General features: G+C 45.4%; 1 protein-coding gene across 1 annotated transcript; it reads left to right on the top strand.

Annotated features, from left to right (window-relative positions):
• Positions 1 to 573: 573 nt before the first annotated feature.
• On the top strand, positions 574 to 17,303 carry LOC119445583 (mediator of RNA polymerase II transcription subunit 21). Its single transcript, XM_037709854.2, has 4 exons — positions 574 to 668; positions 881 to 992; positions 7,309 to 7,409; positions 16,864 to 17,303. The coding sequence occupies exons 1-4, from the start codon at positions 627 to 629 to the stop codon at positions 17,029 to 17,031; spliced, it is 423 nt and encodes a 140-aa protein (XP_037565782.1). The 5' UTR covers positions 574 to 626; the 3' UTR covers positions 17,032 to 17,303.
• Positions 17,304 to 17,953: the final 650 nt, after the last annotated feature.

Genomic DNA, 17,953 nt, shown 5'->3' with positions numbered 1-17,953 from the left:
CACAGTTGATCTTCTGGGGCTGAGCTGTATATTCCTTAATCAACTATTTCCTTGAAGAGGCAAATGCGTAAGGCGTAAGAAGCAGCGTCGGTGTACAATACACATTGGTTGAAGGAAACATCAGTGTGCAGTTTGGCGGTACCTTGGACTAATTACACTCGGCTGCAACAACAATGCGACATGTGCCACCATTTTTTTGCGGCCTCTGAGATCGGTAATGTGTAAATCCACGCCCCACTAGATTAAAAATGTTGATCTCAAAGGCGATGCTTTTGCTCGTTTCATGCTGCAAAATAGATTTTGAGAGCCATAAACACAACATGGACATTTGATTTTGCATACCACTCGTTATACCGCACGTTCCGCGGCAATCGCAGAGGCCTTGCTTTCGCCGTGTACCGATGTCTCCTTTTTTTCTTAGACGAGCGGAATGAACCTGTGAGTCTAATAAAAATTCAGCGTGGGAGCGCCAACAAATAGGCATTCATTTTTTACGCCATCAGCAATCAAGGCCATAAACAACAATCTGTAACTCAAATTATAGTGAACGATAATAGAGTATTTTTCACTACCGGTAGCAGCGAAGATGCTTCTTGCCCTAGGAACCATGTGTATTTATTTACATCATGGCTGACCGGCTAACGCAACTTCAGGACGCTGTCAATGCGGTTAGTTATTTTATAGTGATTCGTTTCCTTTCACTGCCGTATTCTTGCTTTTGTTATGCGTATTGCATGCCGTACAAAGTGTGATTGCAAATAAGCATTTTACAGCTCTGACACATCGTCGGAACGCGAGCATGAAACCGGTCGTGCGTGTCACGTTTTCTTGTCGACTGCTTCATGCCCATTTCGCACGGTGATTTCTCTTTCGATCACAGCAAGCGGACAACTTCTGCAACAGCATCGGTATCCTGCAGCAGTATGCCGCGCCCAGCAGCTTCCCAGAGTTTGAGAAATCTGTTTCCAAGCCTGGACAGCAACCTCAAGAAGGTGAGGCTGTGGCTGCTGTTACACGGTTTGAAATACATTGTTTCACGCTAGGAGGCTTTTGTATCCAACGAGTTTAACCAACAGAAACGTTGTGTGTACGGATACTTATGCGGCGCAGCTTGAGGCCGAGAAATCGGCTCATGTGTCGTGAAGATGTTCTGTCATCATCAACCGGAGTATAGCGATCACGTTACCTTACGCAGAGAACGGCCACGGCGAAACTTATTGCTTGCGCATAATAGACTTCAGGCTAATCAAAACAACTTTCACCGTTCACGCAGCACTAGAAAGATAAAACAACAGGTAAGGGCGCATATCTGTCTGGACGGTGATAGGCGTATGTTGCAACGGCAAAAGAAATGTGGTTGAATTGGTGCCTAAATAAATGCACCGACAAGTAACAACATTGTTTAGAAATTCCGGAGGTAACTTACAACGAATGACTGAGGACCTGAACGGGCAATGACTAAGAGTAGAAGCTCGGTATGCGGAAAACTAAATTTCGCTAGCTTGGCAAAGTAACAAGAGCTCATGATTGACAGTCAGTCTCTGAAAACTGTGAAAGAGCATGTTCATAACTATGTTCATAAGAGACTTGTTGGCTTAATTGGTACTTGCTGTGAGACATAATTGCCGCTAAAAGAACGCACACAAACTGCCGTGCCGTCGTGATTGTTTTTCTTTTGTGTGTGTTCTTTTGGCTGTAGTTATGCCTCACAGTATGTTCATCTGGGCAGTATAGTTGCATGGGACTCGGATAACAAGACAGTCGGTATGCATGTTGTAGCATAGCCATGGCGTGCTCGTAGTAACGCCAGGCCAGTGAAGCATCAGCGTAGTCAGTAGAACAAAAATGAGCCTTTATTCAAAGGTGTATACCGTATTTATGAGTAGCCGAGTGGCAAGCAGATAGGAAGGAGCACGTGTTAGTAGTGATAGTCTGAACTCTGAAAGATCGCCAGATGAGGCGATAAAAGGTGCGCGCACTTCGAAGATACACGTGTAGTTGCAACATTCCTTTCTCCTCAGAAATGGAAGCGTTGCACTGGCTTGCGTTCTCTAGTTGAGCGTCTTAGAGTTTGTTGAGTGACACCGGTATTCAACGGGGCCACCGGAATATCTGGTGCCACCAGATCTGGAGAACCGGTGCCATTTGGGATGCTCCGAGCAGTCATGCCTTCATCTGGGCTCACCGTTTCTGGATGCTGTAGTTGTGTTGCTTGGTCTGGCTCACTACGATGTGTGGTGGTTGTAGTTACTGTCGGTTTATCCCCTGGTGCTTCTTGTCGTCGGCGGACCTGGTCTACGTGCCGCTGAACGACTCCGTCCGACGTTTCCACGGCCACCATTCTCGCTCCAGATGTCGCCTTCACACGGCCGGGCGTCCACTTGCTCCCCACACCGTAATTGCGGGCATACACATCACTTCCAGGCAGCGGCAGCCAGTCATCTTGGTTCTCTTTTCGTCCTGGAAGTGCTGGAGGAAAGCATGTGTCTAAGCGTGAGCGTATTTGATAACCCAAAAGCAGCTCTGCTGGGGATTTACCCGATTTTCGTGGAGTCCTCCGGTAGTTAAAAAGCAACCGTACTAGGTTCTCTTCCAGATTTCCTTTACTCATTTTTCGAAGGCCATCTTTAATAGTTCACACTGCCCTTTCCGCCGCACCATTAGATTGAGGATGGTATGGAGCACATCGAAGGTGGACAATGTTGTTGTTCGCCAAGAACAACGCGAAGTCTTGACTGGCAAACTGGGTCCCATTGTCGGAAACGATCGTGCGTGGTATTCCAAACCTGCTGAAAATGCCACGTAGACAGTTAATGGTAGTCTGCGTTGAAGCATGCGACAAAGGTATTGCTTCGAGCCATTTGGTGTGTGCGTCGACTACTACGAGTATCATTTTTCCGCATATCGGACCCGCGTAGTCAATGTGAATACGGGACCACCTTTCGCCTGTTTCAGGCCAGTTAACGACGGGCACCGCGGTTGGCATTGGCAGATTTTGCACACAGTTCTGGCACTGAGCAGACACCTCTTCAATATTTCTGTCGAGGCCTGGCCACCAGAACAAAGAACGTGCGACAGATTTCATTGCCGGTGAACCCTGGTGCGTTTCATGTAGAAGATGCAGCACTCGCTCTCTAGCTTCGGTTGGTATTATGACCCTATTACCCCAGTACACCAGTTCATGTGCTACGGATAGTTCGAGCTTACGGTCAAAAAAGGCAATACCGCCCGGGCCATTCCATTTGCGTTTCTGGGCCACCCATGTAGTATGTACCGTTTGACCTCGACTAGGACAGGGTCAGAAGACGTTAATGCCTTCAGCTCATGCGTTGTTATGGCGCCATTGTTCAGCTGGTTTAGCGACAGCACATATTCGGGTGGCTCACCGTCGTCGTCAGATTCCGGAGATCGCTGCGGAAGTCGGCTCAGGGCGTCAGCGTTCAGCATCTGTCGTCCTGGTGCGTACTGTAGCCGGTATCGGTAGGCCCCCAGGTGGAGCGCCCAACGTTGTATCCGTGCGGCGGCCATTGTAGGCGTCTGTTTGTCTGATCTCAGCAGACCCAGCAACGGCTGGTGGTCAGTCACCAAGGTAAATTCCCGACCTAGAAGGTAGTCACGGAATTTCGTGACGCCAAATACCAGTGCCAGTGCCTCTCGCTCAAGCTGTGAATAGTTGCGCTCCGCCTGCGTTAATGTTCGCGAGCGGAAACCGATGGGCCTGTGGACGTTACCGATCGTGTGAAACAAGACAGCTCCCACACCGTACGGAGACGCGTCACATTCAAGTTTAAGTTCCTTCGAAGGGTCGAAGTGAACGAGAACCTTGGCTGTTTTAAGGCTTTGCTTGGCAAGATCAAACGCGAGCTCTTGAGGCTGTTTCCATTGCCAACGGGAATTCTTTTCAAGCAGTTGATACAATGGACCAAGTGTGGTTGACATGTTCGGCAGGAACCTCGCGTAAAAAGTAATCATACCCAAAAACGAGCGTAGCTCGCTGACATTACAGGGACTCGGTGCCTGCATGATAGCGTCAAGGTTTTTCTCTGTCGGATGAAGCCCATCACGATCGATGCGATGCCCTAGATAAGTTACTGCTGGGCTGCGGAAGTTGCACTTATCGAACCTTAGCTTTACACCACGCTCTCGGAAGCGCTGTAAGACGTTTCTCAGCCTTTCGCCGTTGTCACTCGCTCTTTCAGAAATGAGCACATCGTCAAGATAAGCCTGTGCTCCTGGAAGGCCAGCCAATACCTCATCCATTTTTCTTTGAAATATCGCGGGTGCAGAAGCTATCCCGAAAGGAAGTCTGTTGTAGCAAAATAGCCCTTTTGGCGTATTAATGACGCAAACTTTCTTCGCGTTATCGTCTAGCGCCACTTGATTGTATGCATCCCGTAAATCCAAAGTGCTGAAATAGTCCCCATCGCGTAGTTGCGCAAACATATCCTCAATAATTGGCAATGGGTATTGCTCAGTTGCACACACTGGATTTACTGTGGCCTTGAAATCACCGCATATTCTTACTGCGCCGTCTTTCTTAAGCACTACGACTATGGGCGTTGCCCATTCAGAGTGTGCCACCGGCGACAGCACGCCCAGAGAAACTAAACGGTCTAGTTCAAGTGACACTCGCTCACGTAGCGCGTATGGAATGGGTCTGGCCTTACAGAACTTGGGTACGGCGCCTTCCTTCATGTGCAGGCTGGCTGGAGGACCCTTGATTAGCCCCAGTTCCTCGGAGAACACGTCGTGGTAGTCGTTGAATATGCTATTCACGCTGGATTCGCTTGGTTCTTTTGTTGACCCCGATTCTTCTACAAAACGAACCACCGGAGCACCTGCGCTGTTCAACTGCTGGATTAAATCGCGACCGCAGAGGCTTGGTCCCGCACAGTCCAACACGGTCAGCGAACACTCTACTGTCACTCCTTTATGACAAACCTCGAGCGCAAGCTCCCCAAGTACTGGAAGGCGTCCTGTGTAGCAGGATAAATTCAGACTGGACGGTTTCAGTTTCGGCCATTGGTCGCGGTGCGTATCGTACAGTTGACGCGGAATGACACAAACGGGCGACCCGGTATCGACTTCCATGCTCAGCTGCACACCGCACCAAGCGAATGTTCGGCGAATCGGCGGTTCTAGACAACTTTTTCGTTGTGATACCAAAGTCCAAATGTGGGCTGCTTCGTGTTCCTCGTCCGCTGAGGCTTCCGTCCCCAAGAGGGTGTTAGTTTGTGCCGTCCTCGCCGCGCCTTGTTCTCGAGCCCCGCGGCTTCGACATTTCCTTGCAAGGTGACCACGTCGTCCACAGCGGTAACAGCGCGTGTTAGACCAGGGGCAACATGCGTCATTATGCTTTGTACTGCCGCACCTTGTGCATTCTTGACGTGCGGCAGCCCTCCTCTCATCCAGCAGAGTTTCTTTCTGATACGCCTGTACTTTTAACACGGGTGTCGTTGCCGGTCCGATCATGCACTTTACGTCACTATCCGCAGCCTCAGCTGCAAGGGCCATCGCTTCGGCGTCTTGTAGCGTTAATTCCCGCTTTGCCAGTAGCTGCTTCTGCAGGGCACCTGACCGTATACCACACACAATGCGATCTCGTAGCATGCGATCCAAAGAACTGCCAAAATTGCAATTGTCAGCCATGCGGCGAATGTCTACCAGGAATTCATTAATCGGCTCGCCCTCCGCTTGACAACGACTGAAGAACTTGTAGCTTTCGGTGATTTCGTGTCTCTTGGGACTGTAGTAGCTCGCTCAAAACTTCTACGACTTCTTCATACGACAACGCATTTGGCTTGCGCGGAGCCACCTTCCCTGCCAGCACTTGGATCGTATGCGTGTTCAACGCGGCAACCAGCAATGCTCTTTTCTTAGTCGAGTCTTCAATCGCATTCGCTTCGAAGTACGCTTCTACTTTAATAAGGTACGGCTTCCACTTATCTTTGCCTTCTTCGAAGTCTGGAAGGTGGTGAGCCATGATGGCCTTGGCCTCTCGGTTCTGCGTGGGTTCCGGATCAGTGTCGACTTTCACAGCATGGGCGATGTTCATCCTCGTCGCCACTGTAGCATAGCCATGGCGTGCTCGTAGTAACGCCAGGCCAGTGAAGCATCAGCGTAGTCAGTAGAACAAAAATGAGCCTTTATTCAAAGGTGTATACCGTATTTATGAGTAGCCGAGTGGTAAGCAGATAGGAAGGAGCACGTGTTAGTAGTGATAGTCTGAACTCTGAAAGATCGCCAGATGAGGCGATAAAAGGTGCGCGCACTTCGAAGATACACGTGTAGTTGCAACACATGTAAAAATAGATTGCAGTGTATTTGGCAGGTGTTCTCAGGTCATGAACAGTGTCTTACCGATATCTTTAAAAATAAATGTGTGTGTGTGTGCATAATCAGTACACTCTGCTAGGCTGAAACTTAGTGGCTAAAAAAAAAAAAGCAAATTGAGAAGAAGCTAATGACTGTGCACTAAGCATTGATATTGAAAATGATAGGCATAACATTAAGAGGTGGGAATGAAGCACTATGGATTAAGGAGCAAATGCGAGTAACTGATATTCTACTTGACATGTGGAGTTATGCACAGTTGGTGTATAGGGTCAACACAATGTGTGCCAAGGGATGTGAAACGCTGTTGAGCTTGTGGGATGAGATTTGGAAGTTTGGAACACAGGAACTGTACTGTGTAACATTCACTTTGTAAACGTGATCGTTTACATCTGAATGCTGGCGTCTGCAGCCAACAGCATTCATCGCACAGTGGCAAACATGCTGTCTTGGCGGAGTGCCGGAGGCACTCCGCCGAGACAATTGCTTGTGCGAAGGTGATCAAAAAATTGTGCGAAGGTGATCATTCCAGAATAATTAAACCAACGATGCAGCAGTAGAACTTTGGACTCAAGAGAAGGGACGAAACACAAGGTTCGCACTGTTGGTTTAGTTATGACCAGTCAACTAGCCCAAACCTGCACCCTTTGTTCCAGAATACCACTCCTAAGAGAGAGGCCGGTATTCTTGAAGGGGGTCTGAATGCAGTCAGTGACTATGACAATTTCATCATGTGTATATCACATGATGAAATTCTATATTCTGAAGTAATAAAATTCTGATTCCAATTGCATTATGGTGTATTGAGGCAGTTAGTGTCAGTGTCAAAACAGTCATTTGAAGCGCCATATTTTGCAGAGATTGTGACCTCTTTCCACCCTTTTGTTTTTGGTAGCACATTTTGGTGACCCCTTAGCTCACTGTTGCACACTCGGGAGGCTAAACTGTGTTGCTCTTCTTCACCCTGTGTTTCAGATTACCCACAGCTGTTTGCATCACTCATAGCGAGGACTGCAAAGGATATCGACGTCCTGATCGACTCCCTGCCAAGTGAAGAAGCTTCTCCTGAGCTGCAGGTACTGCACTGTTTTCTCGTGACTACCATGAGTGTTCTCCCCATTTGTGTTTCGGAAGTTGCCTTCACGTTCAAGTTAAACACTGTTAAAAGAACACTAAAGAGAAACAAAAAATATATATATGCATAGTTCTCACACGCGTCACTTTCGGTTCGTTCCGCGCAAGTGTCCGCCATTGCTGGGTACCTGACGCACACCTGGCTGCTCACGCTGCATGTGTTGATCCGAGGTTCCTTTTCATGTCGTGATCATGCCAATCTGCGGAGTTTTCTGTTGCCGTACAAGAAGTAACACTGCCAAAAAGCTTAACTACGCAGAACTAGGCATATATATTTCTATTTATATATGCCTGCACTTTTTACTAAAAGTGATAACAGGACAGCTCGAACGCATAGTGCTGTCGGAAAAAAGCAAATGCTCGTCGGCTAGCCCGGTAACTGGGATAAATCGGAACCATCTCCACAGCCCAAATGATGACTCCTTTTCAGATTTGAGCACTGAATTCAGTGTTGGGGGTAGCACAGTAGACTAAAAAAAAGAAAGCGAGATCACCTGCATGGCATGAGTGTCGTGCTTTTTGTATCATTTTCTTCGTCCGTTGCGCTGCCCCTGACGACAAATCAAAACCAATGCTCAAATTTTCTGCTCGTCAAAAAAAATTGACATCAACTGCTTCATGTCCAGCCGCTGCAGGCATGCCAAAACACACGGTCGCTAAATGGTGCCAAATGCTTCCATTTTTGCGGCTGCTTATGCTTCATGAAACAAAATATCCATTTCGATATATAAGAGCACACAAAAATGGCACCGTCACCACCAGTGTTGTGTTTCACAGACACACCCACACAAACATCGTGCACGCATGGTTGAATTTGTGTGACAAGCAGGGCTATCTGTGGATTCGGAAGAATGAGGAAATTTACTGGGGGGGGGGAGGGGGGGCGCACACAAAGGAACTTGCTTTCTGATTTCGCTGAGGTTGGTGACAAGACCCGCCGGCAGGTGCTTCACTGATATTTTTCTCACCCAAAATAATTGTTAACCCACAGTGATTTGCAGGCCTTAATTTCTTGCAGAATGACGCCGGTTGCAGTAAGTACCAGGTAATTATAATCATACTCACGTGCATCGTGGCTGCCAGCGCTTCGGGGTCTGAAGTCGCATCCACACCGACGCGCAGTTTGTACGAGTCCATGCCGTTGCACATTTTGACTTTTGCTTTATGGAGAGCCCACGTTGGTCGGACAAACCCGTTCATGAACGAAGGGCGAAATCCGGGGCTTCTAACTTTGGCATTGCGTAGCTAGAACCATAAACATGTGTCGCATATGCGTCGAAGCGAACGGCGAACGTAGAGCGGCACACGAGCAAGGTACCCAGCAATGGCGGACGGTCAGGTCAGACGACGAATGTGACGTCACGTGAAAACTATGTATATATGTAGATCTAACGCTATCTGAAGCGAAGCTTTAGTAATATTGTTAAATAACAGCTTTACAACTAACGGCAATGCATGCAATTTTGTTTATGTTTATCCTATGCAAGTTTCCGCACCAGCTCCCTGCGACATCATTAATTTTGACGGCACCTGCTTCTGTATGGGTGAAGACGGACTGCACTGTATTCTAAAGGTGCTAAAGACTATACTTAGAAAGTTTAGATCTAAACTCTTACTGAGCCGTGATGAACCAAATTCTAGGAAATACTTTTGAAATCAGTGATGTCACACTCACGTATGGCCACTGGGGTATTGGCGCAAGAGTAAAAAAAGTGGAAGCTTGTCTCTTCTTTTTTTTCTTTTCTATGATGTTTCACTCTTTTCAGAAAAATAAAAAAAAGATATAGTTTTGAAAGAATCTGCTGTATCAGGCCACACTGGTTTAGTGTTTCTCGTGAGTGTCCGACTTGAATGTGTTGGCACTGGTTGGAGATGACTTGGTCTTACTAAGTGTAAGCTGCTGGAAGCACACACATTTTTCTAAGCAACTTGAATATAGAACTTTCAGTTGCTAAATATGATGGATGGCTGCTGTACTGCAGTGTACAGTTTGAACGTTACAAAAAAACTTCGGCGTTCAGTTTTCTTCCTCTAGCACTTCCCATCTGCCCTTTAGATATGTAAATGTGCTTGTTATGTGAGCTTGTGCTTTAAAAGGGCCCTACATGGCCTCGGACTGCATATTGTTGACATGCAAATGTCCCAGTGGTGGGAATGCTGCACCGATTCGTACCTGCTTGAAAAGACGAGCGTGACAGGCCAAGGCGTAATGGTACTGCAGCAGAAACTGTGCAGACAATCTTATTCTACTGGTCAGGCTAGCCATACACCGAGTAGATGGCACATTAAGTATGCGGAAATATCAGGCAGGTTGCTTTGTGCCCAGTTTATAGCATGTTGTGTTGCTTGTATGTATAGTGACTCTAATAGCTGGTATTCACACACGCTCACCACGGCATCTTCTCCATGCAAAAGCCAGTGCCATGCTTTTCTCTGCCATTGTGAACAAGGAACGTGTACAGGACCCGATACATGAGAATCTATATCTGATGTTATTTTATTTGGCAAATATTTGGTTTAGTGCGAATATATATATTTTATGTTTGGTATGTATAGCTCAGCTCTTACTTTTTATTTATTTTTATTAACACCGTTCTGGTGATGAATCATTGTGAGAGCACGACTTTTTCGTGCATGACTCTTTTGCAGTTGCCTTGCGACATGCCGCTTTTTCCGTAAGTGTGTACAGAAAATATTATTACGACTATGCAGCTCAACTCAACACAGGTCGAAGGAACAACGTGACGCTTACTAGTCCTACCATATCTGTGAGAAAGAAAAAAAAGGAAATTGGTGTTTTTGCCATCTGGTTTCTTTGTGCCACCTCGATTCAAGCTGCTTTCTGTAGTGCTTGTGATGAGCTATCAATTCGCCTAATTCATCATTTTAATTAGTTATATGCAGGATCTATGTAGTCTATAAATTCACGTTTAAATTTTTTGATAAAATGCTGCAGTGCACGGGCTGCGCAAAAATGTTTCCTGCCCTAGACTCTCTTCACCTGCATCTGTGGCTTATTTTTTGCCACATGTGCACAAGGAATGCATGTATCAGAAAAAACTATACTGATTGTTTTTTTTTTTTTTTTTTTCAAAATTTGCCATTAGCCCTCCGTGATAGGTCAATGTGGCTCAGGCTCCAACCAAATGAACTGCAGTGCCTGCCCATATGGGCAGGGCCCAAGCCATTTTGCACTATCACAGAGAGCTAATGGTGGACTTGGAAAAAAAAAAAACAGATTAGAATAGCTTTACGTTATTCTGGCCCATGTTTGTTTACATCTGCATTACAACATTTTCTTTTTTTTTTTTTCACGATTCGAAAACAGATTTTGCCACCTCGAGACATTGCTTGTCAAGTCAAGAAGAAATTGTTTCTGTCTAGTGATCTTGCCTTCCAGTGATCGCATTAATTGTGCAGTATATTTCTTGTATTGTTAACAATTTTAATGGCGAAAGGGCAGTCTTCTATGTGAAAATCTATACATTCCAAAATTGTAAGTCATTACTGAGACACAATTCCGTCCACAAAGCGAGAAATTCACAGTCATGAGTTGGAATAATCTTGAGAATTGGGCTCAGTGTTTGGTAAGAACAATATGAAGCTAACAGGCAATGAAGACAAAAAAGCATAAGGGGATGAACTGTTTTTTTATGTGAGTGCAAAATAATTATGGGCGCTTCATCTTCATCTGAAAGGAACTGAAAGTGGAAGAAAAGACAGCTTGTTGCCAGGGGGTGCTAAACCCACAACCTTTGAATGAAGAGAAAAAAAAAAAACGAACTCCTCAGTGTAATCAGATGTAAAAGAAAAGGCAGTCCAAAAACCTTGCGTGTTTGTGAAATTAGTTCACTTTGTGTTCATTGGTAAACGTCACTAATAAACACATACTACGTGTGCGCTTATTAAAGGTACAATGTTTTATAGCACCTTTTCTCATTATGTAGCTTTCCATCTGCACCAGAACTACTTCGAGTTACTGCTCCAAAGCACTGTTTTCTTTGCTCCAAGCTACAATTTTCATCTGCTCCCAAAGTGCAATTTTCCTTGCTCCAAAAGTTTAAGTGCCACTTGCGTCAATGATACCCACATGTACATCAAGCCTGTGCTTCTGCACGCACACTTCCCTCACCGTCTTTCCTTATCTACTTGTCTTTGTTTGCTAACGTTCATGCAGCTGTGACAGAACAGACAATTGGTGTTGGTCAAAGATAAATTACCTAAAAGAATATAAAGTGTTATGCCCTGCCTGTCCCTGTTGCACCTTAGTATCACAGGCTTTCGAATTAAAGTAAAATGTATTGGTTATGTGTAAAACTAAATTTTTAGATAAAAAAGTTAATTGAATAATTAATCAAATTTTCATCTACTAAGCGTTGCCAAAGCCAAGCCAAAGAGATGGTTTGTGGGCCTTACTGATTGAAATAGATTAAAATAATAAAATAGAGCCTATAATACAAAATAGTCCTCTTAACTAACATTGTTCTTCGAACGATAAAGACCTTTCTTGAGATTTTCAGTTGAACGATTGACACCGAGGTTCTTTCGTGGTTGAAAGATCCGAGTGTCTGTCCAAGGTCCACGTAGTTTGCATTTGTGTTGCTTGTGTCGAAGAAATTGTTCTTGTTGAGTCTAGGATTCTTTCTTTTTTTATTGTAATTCAGCTAAACTGCCATAGGGTGCTGGGTCGATGCCAATTTTGTAGCCTTACCTTGGGGTATCATACATTGATGTGCACAAGTGTTTCCAACTTTGCTGATTGGCCACTGCATTGCATGTGCATGTGGAACAGCTATGGTGTGGACTTCTGCATGGTATGGGCAATTTTCATGCCATGTTGCAGGTATCATAATGCTTATCATGATTGTGATGATCACCAAGAAGCTTCATTTGTCCCCGACAAGGATTTAATTATATTAAGTTCTGTAATTTTACATGCCAAAACCAACATATGATTGTGAAGCACCTCGTAGTGGAGGGCTCAGGGTCAATTTCGACAACCTGGGGTTCTTTAACATGCAACCAATGCACAGTACACAGGCGATCTTGCATTTTGCCCCCATCGAAATGCACTCTCCATGGCCAGGATTTGATCCCACGACCTTGGGCTTAGCAGCGAAATGCCAAAGCCAGTATGCCACCACGGCGGGTAAACAAGCGTTCGACCCAAAGCCTCTGTTGTGTTAGCATCTGCCTGTTGTCGGCATTGTAGTCACTGCTCTTCCATCATGTCATCGTTGTTGTGTTGTCCTTGTTGATGTTACGCTTCAATTGACATTGCCATCATCATTGTACCGTGATCAAACGCAGTTATCGCCCTTGTCATCAGACCAGTTGTAACTTATATGACCCTTTTGGGGTGGCACCAGATACCTTTTTCTATGGGATTTCTTTTTTAGAAAGCAAGGTGTCACCATGCTCCAGCTTGCGCGGACATTTTTTTGCTAGCACTTGCGCCTGGTGCGACATAAGCATTACAGAATGGCATTCAGATTGGCAGGCTGTGAGGAGTGCAATGGCATGTGTCACCAGCATAGGGATAGTGCAGTATGAACTGGCGAGCTTCTTTATGTTCAACTGTGTTACGTGTGGAACAACCATTCAAGTGCAAGGTAGGTGCGGGCCCTAAGAACTGCTGCCTTTGACCCTTTTGCCGACATTGTGATCCCACCATGCAGTCACGTTTATTGCATTAGGAGCATGAGAGAAAAAAAAGTTGCCGCACTTCTCCTTAATGGGTGTCTGGAAGCAGAGTTCGACCAGACGAGCCACTGATTTGCTGCCCTACAGTAGGAGTAAAGGAAAGTAGGAATATAGAGGAAGAGGAATATACAGGAAGAGGGTGGAAGTGAACATTGCACGCACACGGGAGGATACACTGGACTATAAGCAGTTACTTAGGCCGGTGCACTTCCAAGTACTGCACCAGTCTTGTGCCAGTGACAGATGTGGTCACGGTCCGAGTTTTTTTTACTCATAAAATGGTATCGAGTCTGTCTGGTTTAACTAATTCCTTTAAAGTGTATGGTTAGAATTAGAACGCAGCAGGTGCATAATTAGTGTGATTGACTGTAGGAATGCTTACATATCAGAGCAGCTGTGCCCATTCTCGTGAATCTGAATTAACTGCTTCCGTTTCTCATGGCTTTCGGATAAATCGGCAGTGCATGAAGCTTGCAGGTAGAGGAAGGGCCGGAAATGCAGTATTTGATATAAAGATCATTCAGTTGTCATCGCTGTGTTAACATATGACCGAGCATGCATAGAAGTATTTTGTTCTACTTTTACGGCCGGTGAGAACTACAAAATTTGCTGGGATGATGTTGTCCAAGGGCCTTAATTTTCGTGATAAGAAAATCGGGTAATGTCGTGTTTTGGATCATCCTAGATTTTAGAACTGTACAGTCTGAAAGTTAATGCAAAATTTCAGCTTGCCTAATCCGTTTTCGTCAGGATGTCAGAACAAAATGTTTTTCGTTATGGTTTTAGTTTCGTTCCTCTGAAGAAAGTTCCGTTCCGGTTCTGCTCCGGAACGGAACAAAAAAATTTTCTGTAACAGTTCATAACAGTTTTGGTTCACATGCAAAAATTTTCAAGCAAGGTAACGATAAAAACATAGTATTTATTTTTCTCTCAATTTATTTGTCTATGCGTGCGGTAACCGTTTTGCGCGTGGTTTGATACGCTAGCGCGAATGTGATGCGGCTGATGACGAGGGCTTGCACTAGTCGTCTCATCCTTGGTAAGGCCGTCCTTGCTTCGCGGTATTCAGGCTATTATGAATTCTGAGATCATGCTCAGTGCTTTAAGTCAAGGCACAGAGCATGATCTCAGAAGCAGCACGTCATCGAGTGCACCCACAGAAATGTGAGACCGCTGTTTTCCGATAAAACAAACATAAATGAACGATAAAGCTTCGGTAACAAAGCATTGTACCTGTAGAAAACCAAACGATGAACTCTTCAGCATGCAAGCCCTGGGTTTGGCTACGATCCCGGTCTGCTGGTGTACCGAGCAGCAGGCTTACATTAGTGGAGCGCTCGACCGGCTATCACTCGCACTATCGCTGCCTGAGATACGCACTTATGCGGACCCCTGAGATAAGCACTAATTCTCACATTGCCTGACGTCGGTTGCTGCGGATTGCCGACTTTCCCCTTGAAGTGAAAACCGATCAAAAATATTTTGGTTTCACTCCGGAACAAAATAATAAGTAATGTTTCGGTTACGTTTTCGTTCCGGTCAAAAATATCATTCTTTTTCATTTTTGTTTTCATTCAGTTCCGACACACTGGTTTTTGTCTTAATATAGTACTAATAAATTGAAAGCTCTGCCGGTAAACTTAGTTTATTCCTCACCAACATGGACCTAAACAAAAGTAAACACCACGCTTGAATATAATATAGTGTTCAAAATTGCCCAAGTTATTTAAAATTTAGTCGGCAGTTTTAGCGGCAATTTTAGCGACATTGAAGTAAAAATTTGTGGAAATTTAGTGACTTCTTTGTCTTAGTTTAGTGACACATGCCACAAAAATATGGCAACTCGGCTCTTCAGTGAACCACTTCACGCCAACTTGGGTTGCTGGGTATACACTGCTCAGCATCTGCTTCCATCCTGTCGATACATGTTTCACGGTTGGTGAATTCACGCGACAAATGTTCTCACATTGTAACCATCAGCTCCGTTTACATGAACGTGACCTTCGCTTTACTTATATGCTTTCTCAGCAGTTCTTTGCAGCCTCCTTATAAGGGCGAGTGCCCTTATAAATGTTCACCCCCGCCGCATCATCTGCTTGCCATCTATTTGGCGTTTGCTCGCCACCGTTATCACATGCCATACTGGAACGGAGTAGTGAATTAATGATGCAGCGAACAATTAGGCCTTCATAGCGTTCCGCATCGTCAACGCATCACCAGTGCTTATGCTATGGCACCATCTGCTAACTGGAAATCAAACCACTTTTATATCTGAGCGCCGCTTCTGTAGTCCTAGCAGCGTCAAAAGAAACAGCTCACCTCAGTATTAACGACTGAATATACCTAATGGCATTTCTTCATTGTGAGGTGCAACTAAGCAATGACGGATTTTACCATTTTTTTCTTGATGTCAGGGTGGAGGGCAAGTAATAAGCGTGAATTCGGATCAAAGTGGGTGGTCTGGGCTTCACGGGAACTGCCAATGTATCTACCTAATCACAGTTAGGGTGGTTATTACGGTAACCATCATAGTAATTCACTATATACAATGTGCACGCGTAAATTACCTAAGATTTTTGGTATCGCGGTAACATATATCATGTACCTGGCAAAAATAAAACTCTCCAGTGCTGGCAATAATCAGACAGTTATGCCCAGAGCTATATTCCGCAATGCAAGGATATTGCCTATGTGTACCTCGTACCTTCGACATTGCTGCAAGTTACTTGTGAGATAGAGTACAGATTGCAAAGTCTGTGGTTTTTGTGCAGTCTTGAAGATGAACACATGACATGCTCCACATAAATTTTGACATCCAGATTTGCAAGTCATAATGAAGCACTTATTGCAGTTGGCTTGTGGCATGATGTTGAGTGGCATGATACATACTTACGTTCTGGTGATTCACGAGAACTGGTTAAGACGGCATGTTACGCAGATGCACCACCAGCCACACAACAAAATATGATACAGAAGTGTCTCATTGAATGTCTGCTGCCAGTGACATGTCTAGTTGGCAACTTCTTTCTAAATAAGCACGCTTCTCTTGCCAGATGCATGCTACACGTTTTCTGCACACTTGTCCCACCCGAGTTCTTGTGCCTCAGCACCGTCAGCATTACAGCAGCGCAAACTGCCTCCGGTTCAAAGCTATTCTGTGAGTACAATGTGCCTGCCCTGTTGTCCTGAGGACAGCGGCTTGGTGGCTACAGAGTTTCTGCCACGAACACGCAGTTGCGGGTTTGATTCCCAGCCATGGCAGCTCTATCGATAGGTGATGGAGGCAATAACACTCATGCAACATACTTTGGCTGCGCACTAAAGAACCTTCGGGTGGTCAGAATTAACATGGAACCTTCCGTGACAGCAGTTCTCATAGCCCCATGTGTCGCTTCAGGGACATTAAGCTCTTTTGATCTTTATTCTCACTTATATCCTAATTTTTCTTGAAATTTTCTTTATCGTACACCGTGCTGGCACGAGATTACTGTTATGGTTTGGTACTGGTAATAAACATAAGAAACCAGCATGAATATGATAAGGGTAGAGGCGAAAATGGGCAACAAGACAAATGCCATGTACCACCAAAACCCATCATCGATGACAGGAAGTCGCTGATGGTGGCCATAACGAATGCACTCTCCTCATCCCAATGGCACGGTGTGACAAGTGAAACTGCTCTCCCTTTCACAGGCGGCCAACCTTAGGCGGCTAGAAGTAGAGAACCAGGAGGCAGCCCGGCGCCTGGAGGAAGTGGTCCAGCAGGGGGAGGCGCTCCTGGAGCAGATCCAGAAGGCATTGCACGACATCGCCGAGTCGCAGCTAAGCATGCAGCACCTGGACGAGGCTCCGCCCAACTGACTAGTCGTCCAGTCGCACATCGGCTGCACTGTTCTCATCAGCACGTCCCAAGCTTTTAGAACTGTGACCTCTAGAGAGCCTCCCATGAGCTGCCCCCAATCTCGGACTCTGTAATACGGGACTCGGAGTGCACTTTTTTGTCCTGGGCTCAGCCTGGTGACGTGGTTGTGTGGCATTTCTCACTGCTTCAGCACATGTATATAAGTTCCTTTTTATTTTTTTCCCCCTGTTCCTTGTTAAGTACTGACATAAAAACATGTTTTTTTCACAGGTGCCCTTTTGTTTCTCATTCTTTCGTTGTTCAGAAGCTAAAGCTAGCGGTACCCTAATGTCATCACAACTGCGCAGCATTCTCTGAAGCCTGGAAATATTTAGAAAAGGCACCTTAATTCTCTTGTGACATAGTTCACTGATCAATCCAGTGGATGTTCTTTTTTTCCCCTTCTCTCATTGCTTAAGAAAGTTCTCTGTCTGGTTGATATTGTGCTGGATAGGGAGTTTTACCATTGTGATTGATGGAAGTTGTTCCGAATACAGCAACAGAATTCCCACACTGAACTAAATGTCAAGCGGGCATGCTTTGTCAGCAACCGCCACACCGAACTGGCCAGCTATCAGACACCCCGTGAACGAGGCGCCAACGCCGGGCCAAATTCCAAAGCTCACTTATAAGCTTCCTAAAATAACCCACGAAAGCAAGGACAATTAATAAGGGGTCCTCTGGTGCGCCAGCAAACGCCGGTTTTGGTCCAAAGACCGAGTCAGAGCCCAGAGTTGTCAAAACACAACAAAGTATATTCTGCAAACAAAGCAGTTACACACACACTTGCACACTTAGGCTAGACACAACACAATACAATTCAGATGGGTATTAACAAAACAGCGGAAAATAATTAACGATGATCACTAAGAGTCCAACACG

This window comes from Dermacentor silvarum, chromosome 3 (assembly GCF_013339745.2).
Source record: "Dermacentor silvarum isolate Dsil-2018 chromosome 3, BIME_Dsil_1.4, whole genome shotgun sequence".
Lineage (NCBI taxonomy): Eukaryota > Metazoa > Arthropoda > Arachnida > Ixodida > Ixodidae > Dermacentor > Dermacentor silvarum.
Note: the sequence above shows the minus strand (reverse complement) of the source record. Positions and strands in the feature narration are given on the sequence as shown.

Bases quoted from the DNA above. Each gene is read 5' to 3' on its own strand.
- LOC119445583 (XM_037709854.2), top strand. From the start codon at position 627: ATGGCTGACCGGCTAACGCAACTTCAGGACGCTGTCAATGCG. The intron at 669-880 runs GTTAGTTATTTT...TTTCGATCACAG, and splicing joins TTCAGGACGCTGTCAATGCG to CAAGCGGACAACTTCTGCAA. The intron at 7,410-16,863 runs GTACTGCACTGT...TCCCTTTCACAG, and splicing joins AAGCTTCTCCTGAGCTGCAG to GCGGCCAACCTTAGGCGGCT.